The following is an 11,212-nucleotide window of genomic DNA, read 5'->3' on the forward strand; positions in this document are numbered from 1 at the left end:
GGCCAGGCTGGTCTCAAACTTCTGGCCTCAAGTGATCCACCCACCTAGGCCGCCCAAAGTGCTCGTGTGAGCCACCACGCCCAGTCCATGTAATTTATACATACTATTTAATAACAACCCTTCAGATGGGATCTGATTATTAAACATGTGTTTTAATTTTATGTATTCAAATATATAAGCTCATTTTATAGGTTCTGGATTTTGTTTTGGTTTAATATTTATCTATAATATAATTTTTTAGTGTTTCAAGTTTTGACTCATCACAAGCTATTTTGCTATGGAAAGCAAAGTGGAGGCCGGGCGCAGTGGCTCAAGCCTGTAATCCCAGCACTTTGGGAGGCCGAGATGGGCAGGCTAACACGGTGAAACCCCGTCTCTACTAAAAAATGCAAAAAACTAGCTGGGCAATATGGTGAGTGCCTGTAGTCCCAGCTACTCGGGAGGCTGAGGCAGGAGAAAGGGGTAAACCCGGGAGGCGGAGCTTGCAGTGAGCTGAGATCCAGCCACTGCACTCCAGCCTGGGTGACAGAGCGAGACTCCGTCTCAAAAAAAAAAAAAGAAAGCAAAGTGGAGAATCCAGACTAAAGTTGAATCACATTAGCCAAATCCTTAGCAAATGACAATATCTGAGCCTGTGTGCATGAGCACTTGTATAAATGAGGATAACCTGTCAGCCTGCAATGTAGGTAACAGGTTCAACCTGTTAATGCCACAATTTAAAAAGGCAAGAAAATGGTGTTCTTAGGATTCCATTAAGTTCATTTAGAGTTATCATCTGCAAATGTGTCGTCTAAATTTGAAAAGCAATTATGTTGATCTGGCCAATAAACAGTGACTTCTATTTCTCTTCCACAAGACACAGGTGAAGAAAACACCATCAGATAATTCACTGCACGAAGAGAGACAGTTGCAAGCTGCACACACTTCCCATCCCACCAAACCTCACAGGGGTCCTGAGGCTCTGTCTAGAACCTTCTACTGCTGTGATGGCCCTTCACACATGAAGCATCCCCTGCCCCTCATGTCCTCCTTGCCTCCTTTCACCTTGAGACTGTGCTGCTCCTCCTGCTCCTCTGGGCTGCAGAGGTCTAACCACTGGGACTTCCTCCCGCAGTGGCCTGGGTGTCCGCTGCAACTGAGTGGGCTCCTGGATCTGCATGTTTTTGGAAATAGAAATAACGAACAGTACCCCCACTACGTTCATTCTCCCTCCAAATGGCACTCTCAGGGCACAAGGCAAAGGAACTTCCTCTGCAAAGCTCACATTCCAGTGACAGAAACTAAGTTCTAATAAGCAACATACATAGTACCTTGTGTGGTAATTGCTAAGGAAACAAAAAAAGAGAACAAAACAAACCGAGGAGAAAAATTATTGGGAAGGTGGGGGTGTGAAGGGGCAGGTTTCACCAGCTGATGAGGGCAAAGGAGGGCCTCAGTGAGAAAGTGACTTTGAACCCAAGACTTGGAAGTGCTGAGTGAATTAGCAAAGTTACCCAAGCCAGAGGTGAAGGAAAAAGAGCAGAGTTCTGCAGCTGGGAACGTTCAAGGAAGAATGAGGCGGCCGGTATGGCTAGAAGAAGGAAAGGGAGGGAGACGTCAGTGAGATGAAGGGAAGGTCATTTTAAGGAAATTGCTTCTGACTGATAAAATGAGAGCTGTGACAGAGGCCAGCTGCGGTGGTTCATGCCTATAATCCCAGCACTTTGGGAAGCTGAGGTGGGTGGATCACCTGAGGTCGGGAGTTCGAGACCAGCCTGGCAACATGGAGAAACCCCCATCTCTACTAAAAATACAAAATTAGCTGGGCCTGGTGGTGCATGCCTGTAATCCCAGCTACTCGGGAGGCTGAGGCAGGAGAATCACTTGAACCCGGGAGGCAAGAGGTTGCAGTGAGCTGAGATCACACCATTGCACTTCAGCCTGGGCAACAAAAACGAAACTCTGTCTTTAAAAAAAAAAAAAAATTTGGAGAGAAAAACCCTGTGGTTGTTTTTGAGAAGGGCTTGAGGTCGTGGAGATAGGATGAAACCATAGACTTTTGGCCTGAGCAAACAGAAGAATGGAAGTCCTTCTGATGAGGTGGATATGGCATGATAGGGTGGGTTGGGAGTGTGAGGTGTTCGTGGACACCCGTGGGGGTGCTGGGTGGTGCAGGAGGGGTTCTGGCCAAGGAGATAAATATGGGGATCTGTCCACACACCAGATAGCATTTGGACACTGGATAACTTCACCAAGGGAGTGAGAATATGGAGAAAAAAGATGTGGCTCAAGGGCTGGGTCTTGGCAATATCAAGAGGCCATAGAGGAGAACTCTGCAAAGGAGAGCAAGTACGGGCGGTCAGTGATGAAGGAGGTAACCTAAACGCCAAGCGGAGGGAGTTGATCAGGAGAAAAGAGGTCGCAAATGTGCCAAGGAAATGTGAATGTGAAAGGGCAAGTCTGAGGAGAGCTGCCCTGTGAATCTGGCAGAGTGGAAGGGCCCAGGGAAAGTTTCCTGATGAATGGGAGTGAACTCAGTGAGTCTGTAGACAATGGGAGTGATTTAGGAGAACACACCTGCTGACTTGGGAGACAGAAAGGAAAGTTGCAGGAGACATGCCCTAGACAGAGGACTGGCTAAGGGGCTAAGTAGAGAGATTTGCTTTAGGTAGGAACAAAGATGGTGCCCTAGGATCTCCGGTGAGGGGTTGGACTATGGCTCATGAGTGAGGAGACAAGACGGGGAGCCACTGACACTCTCACTGGATGCTTTGTCTCAGTGACACAGAAGTCGATGTTGAAAACTGAGAATTAGGACCAGGAGGAGGAATTGAGGTTGGAGGGCACAGGAGAAGGAGAGAGGAGCAACAATCACACAGCAGAATAAGTGGACCTGGAGGGCGTCATGCTGCTTCCATGCAGTATAGGGTCGCCCTGGAGGTTGTCGGGTGGTGCCCCTCTGTGCCACTATGGATCCTATTGTGTGAATGCAAAGTGGATATGCAGTAAGAGAAGACAAAACAGAGCAGGCATAACAAGTTTTCAACACGACTGGAAATTCTGTCTAACTCAGGCTGTGCCAGGACATTCAGGAAGTTGCTCATTCTGGGTCACTTCCAAAGAGGAGACACTGGCTGAAGCCAAGAGATCTAGAAACCTTTGCATCCACTTTTGGCTGAAAGTCAGTCTGCTTGCACATGTGAAAATGTGAGAAGGAAGCGGTAGAGAGTACATCCGAGTAAAGCCTCCCCATGCTGCCATCTATAGAGACTGACTTTTCTTACGAACTTTTATTAGTCCTCACTTAGCACTATACCTGAACTAGCTCGGCTCAACCACCAATTCTATGTTCTTTTCAGTACAGGCACGTATCTCTTGCAGAAAGAAAACAATGAACGTTACAGGGATCACTGTAGCTGATCCAGGTGCTCCGGGTCCCCCAGGTGCCTCTTGTTGGTAGCTCTCCCTGCGGCGGGCTCTGCCTCGGGCGCGAGTCCTGGCCCTACCAGGCATTGTGGTCCTGAAGGTGATGACTCTGAAGAACACAGTTATATTAGACATCTGTGTGGAGTTGCCTGGTGTCTTACTCTTTTCAGTGCTGCTACAACAGAATATCTGAGGCTGGGTAATTTATAAAGGAAGAGGTGTGTTTGGCTCATCATTCTGGTGGCTGGAAAGTCCAAGACTGGGCAGCCCATCTGGTGAGGGTCTCATGCTGCTTCAACTCATGGTAGAAAGCAAAGGTGGGGAAGAGGTGTGGACAAAGACCACATGGCAAGAAGTGAAACAAGAAAAACTGAGGAAGTTGGACCCTAACAACCAGCTCAGGCAGGCACTAATCCAACTCACCTCCAAGGCAGGGAATTAACCTATTCTTAAGGATTCCACTCCCAGGACCCACACACCTCCCAGTAGGCCCCACTTTCCAATGCTGCCACATTGGGGATCAAATTTCAGCCTGAGTTTTGGTGGGGACAAGCCATATCCAAACCATAGCAACTGGTAACGTTTTTCTTCCTATGTGACTATTACTTTCAATAAAGCATCTGATTACTAACGACACACATTCTCCTATGACACCAAAAAGACTGATTGCCCCGAGTCAACAGAGAAGCATCCTGTAATAAAAGACAGGAGACCTAGTAAAACTTTTTTTGAGACAGGGTCTTGCTCTGTCGCCCAGGCTGAAGTGTAATGGTGCAATCTTGGCTCACTGCAACCTCTGCCTCCCTGGCTCAAGAAATTCTCCTGCCTCAGTCTCCTGAGTAGCTGGGATTACAGGCACGCACCACCGCACCCAGCTAGTTTTTTGTTTTGAGACACAGTCTCACTCTGTTGCCCAGGCTGGAGCGCAGTAGTGAAATCTTGGCTCATTGTAATCTCCACCTCCCAGGCTCAAGCGATTCTCCTGCCTCGGCCTCCTGAGTAGCTGGTCAGGTCACTACGCCTGGCCTAATTTTTGTATTTTTAGTAGAGACGGGGTTTCACCATGTTGGCCAGGCTGGTCGCGATCTCCTGACCTCAGGTAATCCACCCGCCTCGACCTCTCAAAATGCTGGGATTACAGGTGTGAACCACCGCACCCGGCCAAACTTTTCTAGAAATTTAAGGAAACTATGGTTATCTTCCACACACAGACTCACAAGACACGGGGGGTTACTACACTTGTCTGTATGAGTCGGGTGAGTAATGGGTTCTTCTCACCTCCCAGGCATCGCCACAAGCACAGCAAGGAGCCCAGGTGCCCCCAGGCCCTCCCACCCTACACTTAAACCTGAGCTCCCGCATCCTGAGTGGGTCCTCTGCCCACCCATCTCTGGCCTGGGCCCTTTGGACTCTGCTCCCACAGCTCACCTGCCCTCCTTCCACAAGAATTAGGGTGATCTGTGCGCTACGCACTGGAGCTCTATGGCCTCGAGTCCCTGGTACCAACCCCGCAGCGTGCCGGCGCTGATCTCCGCGGGGTCAGAGGCGCAAAGCCCCTTTCCAAGAGGGAGAGCCTCCTGCCTTTCTGGGCACGCAGTCCCGTACGCCGCACCGGTCACTAAAAGGGCCCGGGGAAACAGGCTGACCAGCCCAGCCTCCCGAGCAAGACGTGACGCACACTCAGGAAGGCAGGCATCGCCCCCGCCCCAATTCAATTTCAACCCTGGGGTCCCGGCCTCTTCTGGCGCCGCCTCCGTCCGGCCCAAAGAGGCCACGATGAACTGCACCTGGCGGGCTCAGAGATGCCGCCAAGTCTCCCAGGGATGGGAGTGGGGTCGGCTCGCCCTGCCTTCCTGCCTCACCATGTCTCACCCATTAACCATTCCCGGATTTACCTGCCAGGTGCCCTTACAAAATGATGTGCACTTGGAGCCCCAGGATGCAGCCATTACCACTTAGTAGCTTTAACCAACTCCCTGGTGTGGCCTGTGTAACTAAATGCAGCTGCTATGACCGTCCATGGACTCAAACCTAGATGCACCCTTACTCATCTCATAGGCACAGATCTCTACAAGTGGATCCACTGTCATGGGTAAGCTTTCCAGTATTTCTTAAAAATAAATATAAATATAAATAAAATTTTAAAAACCTTATCTCTTGTGTCCCTTTTTTCATCTATTTATTCCAGGTTTCTTTTCTTTGCTTTGCTTTGCTTTTTTTTTTGAGACGGAGTCTCACTCTGTCTCCCATGCTGGAGTGGTGCAGTGACACCATCTCCGCTCACTGCAAGCACCACCTCCTGGGTTCACACCATTCTCTTGTCTCAGCCTCCTGAGTAGCTGGGACTACAGGCGCGCGTCACCACACCTGGCTAATTTTTGTATTTTTTGTAGAGACGGGGTTTCACCACATTGGCCAAGCTGGTCTCGAACTCCTGACCTCGTGATCCACCCGCCTCTGCCTCCCAAACTGCTGCCTCCCAAAGTGCGCCACCACACCTGGCCTATTCCAGGTTTCTGTCGTTCTTTTTGGCCTTGCTCTGTGTGTGTGGGTATGTGTGTGTGTGTGTGTGTGTGTTTTGAGACAGGGTCTGTCTCTTTTGCCCAGGCTGGAGTGCAACAATGCAATCTCCACTCACTGCCACCTCAACCTCCTGGGCTCAAGAAATCCTCCGTCTTCCGGGCGTCCCAGTTGAGAAGATTTACAACAAAACCCAGCGGGAAAATTTGCCTGCCATTGACATGGTTGATGAAGACTACGAGTTTTAGCCAGTCTCAAAGGGCAGAGTTCTGTGAAAAGGAACAGTGTGGTTTGGAAAAATGGATAAACTGAGCCTCGCTTGCCCTCGTGCGTGGGGGAGAGAGGCAGCAAGTCTTAACAAACCAACATCTTTGAGAAAAGATAAACCTGGAGATAATAATATAAGGGAGAGCTGAGCCAGTTGGCCTATGGACAACTTATTTAAAAATATTTCAGATGTCAAAATTCTAGCTGTATGATTTGTTTTGAATTTGGTTTTTATTTTCAAGAGGGCAAGTGGATGGGAATTTGTCAGCGTTCTACCAGGCAAATTCACTGTTTCACTGAAATGTTTGAATTTTCTTAGCTACTGTATGCAAAGTCTGATTATATTGGTGCGTTTTTACTGTTAGGGTTTTGCAATAACTTCTGTATTTTAATATAAATAAATTCCTAAACTCCCTCCCCTCTCTCCCATTTCAGGAATTTAAAATTAAGTAGAACAAAAACCCCAGCACATCTGTTAGAGTCATCACTCTATTATCATGGGGATCAATTTTCATTAAACTTGAAGCACTCATGGCTTTGGCAGGGTTTTGGTTCAGACACCTGTTCACAGGAAAGCATGATGGGAAATTATTTCCTGACTTGAGTCTTCCTTTTTAAATGTGAATTTTATTTCTTTTTAATTATTTTAAAATATTTAGCCCTGGTGTGATGCCGTCCCGCGCGGCTGTTCTCTGGAGCAGCGTTCGTTTATCTCCGTCCGCTTTCTCTCCCACCTAAGTGCGTGCCGCCTCCTGATGGAAGATTCGATGGACATGGACATGAGCCCCCTGAGGCCCCAGAACTATCTTTTCGGTTGTGAACTAAAGGCCGACAAAGATGATCACTTTAAGGTGGATAATGACAAAAATAAGCACCAGTTATCTTTAAGAACGGTCAGTTTAGGGGCTGGTGCAAAGGATGAATTGCACGTTGTTGAAGCAGAGGCGATGAATTACGAAGGCAGTCCAATTAAAGTAACACTGGCAACTTTGAAAATGTCTGTACAGCCAATGGTTTCCCTTGGGGGCTTTGAAATAACCCCCCAGTGGTCTTAAGGTTGAAGTGTGGTTCAGGGCTAGTGCATATTAGTGGACAGCACTTAGTAGCTGTGGAGGAAGATGCAGAGTCAGAAGATGAAGAGGAGGAGGACGTGAAACACTTAAGTATATCTGGAAAGCGATCTGCTACTGGAGGTGGTAGCAAGGTTCCACAGAAAAAAGTAAAACTTGCTGCTGATGAAGATGATGATGATGATGATGATGATGATGATGATTTTGATGATGAGGAAGCTGAAGAAAAAGCACCAGTGAAGAAATCTATACGGGATACTCCAGCCAAAAATGCAGAAAAGTCAAATCAGAATGGAAAAGACTCAAAAGCATCATCAACACCAAGATCAAAAGGACAAGAATCCTTCAAAAAAAACAGGAAAAAAACTCCTAAAACACCAAAAGGACCTAGTTCTGTAGAAGACATTAAAGCAAAAATGCAAGCAAGTGTAGAAAAAGCACATTGAACAGCCCTGGGCACTACATGTCAATTAAGCCCAAAGATGGGGAGAAAGGAAAAGGAGAGACAAATATAGTCCATGCTGAGTGTCATCAACAATCCAGACTGAAGTCTTCTAGTTTCATCTCAATCCCCTTTTCTGATTTGCCACCCATGCCTCTTCAGGCTGGAAACAATCTCACTCTTGGTTCCCTAAAGCACTTTCTTCTGACTGCTGTGGTTCAGTGAACCTTGCCCTTTGCTTTCTATTACTTGTGCATTTGCCTCACCTCTGACAATGTTTTAAATTGCCTTTGTATCTCCTTAGCTGCTCAATAAATATTTGAATGAATCAATTTAAAAAAATATTGAGGCCGGACGTGGTGGCTCACGCCTGTAATCCCAGCACTTTGGGAGGCCGAGGCGGGTAGATCACGAGGTCAGGAGATCGAGACCATCCTGGCTAACACAGTGAAACCCCATCTCTACTAAAAATACAAAAAAAATGAGCTGGGCATGGTGGCACGCACCTGTAGTCCCAGCTGCTCAGGAGACTGAGGCAGGAGAATGGCGTGAGCCCGGGAGGCGGAGGTTGCAGTGAGCTGAGATTGTGCCACTGCACTCCAGCCTGGGCGACAGAGCGAGACTCCGTCTCAATAAATAAATAAATAAATACATACACATATATATATATATATATATATACATATATATATATATAAACCTTTTTCTTGATCTTAAAGATCATGTAGATTGGGTTTGGGGAGGGATGAAGGGTGAGTGAGTCTAAGGATAATGCAATAATCAGTAACTGAAACCATTTTCCCATCATCCTTTTTTCTGAGCATTTGCTGTACTTTAAGATATCCATCTTTTTCTTTTTAACCCTAATCTTTCACTTGAAAGATTTTATTGTATAAAAAGTTCCACAGGTCAATAAATTTAGAGGAAAATGAGTATTTGGTCCAAAAAAAAAAAGGAAAAATAATCAAGATTTTAGGGCTTTTATTTTTTCTTTCGTAATTGTGTAAAAAATGGAAAAAAAACATAAAAAGCAGAATTTTAATGTGAAGACTTTTTTGCTCTAATCACTAGTTTTAGAGGCATTGTTAGTTTAGTGTGTGTGCAGAGTCCATTTCCTACATCTTTCATCAAGTTTCTTCTATTTTTATCGTGAATTCCCTTTTAATCAACTGTAAGTTATTTAAAATAAATTCCTACAACTTAATGGGGGAAAAAAAACAACCCTCCCACTTCAACCTCTCAGGCTCAAGAAATCCTCCCACTTTGGCCTCCAGAGTAGCTGGAACTGCAGGCGCTGCCACTACCCCTGGCTAATTTTTTAGTATTTTTTGTGGAGACGGGGTATTGCCATGTTGCCTGGGCTGGTCTTGAGCTCCTGAGCTCAAGTGATCGTCCCACCTCAGCCTCCCGAATTTCTGGGATTACAGGTGTGAGCCATCATGCCAAGCCAGGATTTTTTTTTTGAGACGGAGTCTCGCTCTGTTGCCCAGGTTGGAGTGCAGCTGTGCAATCTCCATTCACTGCAAGCTCTGCCTGCCGGGTGCACACCATTCTCCTGCCTCAGCCTCCCGAGTAGCTGGGACTACAGGCGCCCGCCACCAGCCCTGGCTAATTTTTTTGTATTTTTTTTTAGTAGAGATGGGGTTTCACTGTGTTATCCAGGATGGTCTCGATCTCCTGACCTTGTGATCGGCCTGCCTCAGCCTCCCAAAGAGCTGGGGTTACAGGCATGAGCCACCGCGCCCGGCCTAGCCTAGATATATTTTTTTAAATCACCAATTCTTTAATATTTTATCACAGTTACATTCAGATCCTTGATGTACACACTGAATACCTGTTAATCATGAGAGAAATAGTTATCTCGCACCGTTTCTTGACTAATCTTTGTCTTGTTGCTTTGAAATTGCACCATTATCCTATAGACATCTGCACGTGTTCTTAGCTTGAATTCCAGACTCAGTTGTGCACTGTTGGCCAGGCACGGTGTTTCATGCCTGTAATGCCAGCACTTTGGGAGGCTGAGGCAGGAGGATTGTTTGAGCCCAGTAGTTCAAGACGAGCCAGGGCAACATATCAAGACACCATCTCTAAAAAAAATAAAAAATTAAAAATTAACTAGGATGGTGGTACACACCTGTAGTCCCAGGTGCTTGGGAGGTTGAGGCAGGAGGACAGGAGGAGCCTGGCAGTTCAAGGCTGCAGTGGACTATGATCACACCACTGCACTCCAGCCTGGGTGACAGAGTGAGACTCTGTCTCAAAAAATTCTGCACTGTCTGTGGGGCAGCAGTAACATATTTGTTTACTATATCTTGAAAATATTTGAAAAGCCTGAACCTGCTAAGCACTTGAAAATTCCTGGCCAGCTGGGTGGGGTGGCTCAGGCCTGCAATCCCAGCACTTTGGGAGGCTGAGGCAGGTGGATCACCTGAAGGTCAGGAGTTCGAGACCAGCCTGGCCAGCATGCTGAAACCCCATCTCTACTAAAAAAAAAAAAAAAAAAATTAGCCAGGTGTGGTGATGCGTGCCTGTAATCCCAGCTACTTGGGAGTCTGAGGCAGGAGAATTGCTTGAAGCTGGGAGGCAGAGGTTGCAGTGAGCTGAGATCGAGCCATTGCACTCCAGCCTGGGCAACAAAGGTGAAACTCTGTTTAAAAAAAAAAAAAGTGCAAGGAGAAAAAGGAATAAAAAGACAAAGCAGAATATGTCCTGAGAACTGGGATAACTATAAAAGGTGTAACGTGCATAATGGGAATATCATAAGGAAAGAAAGAGAGAAAGGAACAGAAGAAGTATTTGAAATAATAATGACTGAAAATTTTCCAAAATTAAAAACAGAAATTAAATCACAGATCCAGGAAGTTCATAGAACACTAAGCAAGATAAATACCAAAAAGTATAGTCTAGGCATAATACTCAAACTGAAAGGACAGTGACTTGCCCAAGGTCACACAGTCAGCAGTGGGAATCCCAGAAGTGGGATTAGAAGGCAAGCTTACCTATCCCCAGAGCCAGCCTCCTTTGCCCCTCACCTGGGTTCCTTCCCAAGCTCACAGGCCAAAAGCCTGCAAACTGAGTCAGGAGAGAAAAATCCCTGTCCATCTCCCACTCTGGGGAAGGAAGGTAAAAGGAGTGCTCACATTCACTTTCAGGTCTGATAGACTCTCCTGCAACTACTTTTTGAAGGACAAATTGCTGTTTCCAATGGCTGATGCCTTCATTAGTGCAAAACTCTTATTGAGGACCATACAGAGCTGACATTTGCCACTGTTTTGTGACCATCACAAAGAGAGTCCCATATTCCGTTTGTTTTCCCTTTTTCTTTTTTCTTTCATTTTTGTTGTCGTTGTTGTTTTTTGTTTTTCTGAGATGGAGTCTTGCTTTGTCGCCCGACTGGAGTGAGTGCAGTGGCACAATCTCGGCTCACTGCAACCTCCACCTCCTGGGTTCAAGTGATTCTCCTGCCTCAACCTTCCAAGTAGCTGGGATTACAGGCGCACACCACCAT

At 46.5% G+C, this 11,212-nt stretch overlaps 1 protein-coding gene and 1 pseudogene across 2 annotated transcripts in view; one reads left to right on the forward strand and one right to left on the reverse strand.

The window, feature by feature from the left end:
• PIWIL3 (piwi like RNA-mediated gene silencing 3) overlaps positions 1 to 4,210 on the reverse strand; it is a 40,577-nt gene extending 36,367 nt beyond the window's left edge. The window contains exons 1-2 of the mRNA XM_031656406.1: positions 3,382 to 4,210; positions 1,045 to 1,147 (exon numbers count right to left, since the gene is read on the reverse strand). Of these exons, the coding sequence (XP_031512266.1) occupies positions 1,045 to 1,147; positions 3,382 to 3,540 (262 nt within the window). The 5' untranslated portion in view covers positions 3,541 to 4,210. The remainder of the gene's footprint in view (positions 1 to 1,044; positions 1,148 to 3,381) is intronic.
• Positions 4,211 to 5,829: 1,619 nt separating this feature from the next.
• LOC101002504 lies at positions 5,830 to 8,036 on the forward strand (annotated as a pseudogene). The gene is made up of 2 exons (XR_004178934.1): positions 5,830 to 7,506; positions 7,594 to 8,036. The product of XR_004178934.1 is annotated as a nucleophosmin-like (transcript).
• The last annotated feature ends 3,176 nt before the right edge of the window (positions 8,037 to 11,212 follow it).

The sequence above is a fragment of the Papio anubis genome, chromosome 16, assembly GCF_008728515.1.
Source record: "Papio anubis isolate 15944 chromosome 16, Panubis1.0, whole genome shotgun sequence".
Taxonomy (NCBI): domain Eukaryota; kingdom Metazoa; phylum Chordata; class Mammalia; order Primates; family Cercopithecidae; genus Papio; species Papio anubis.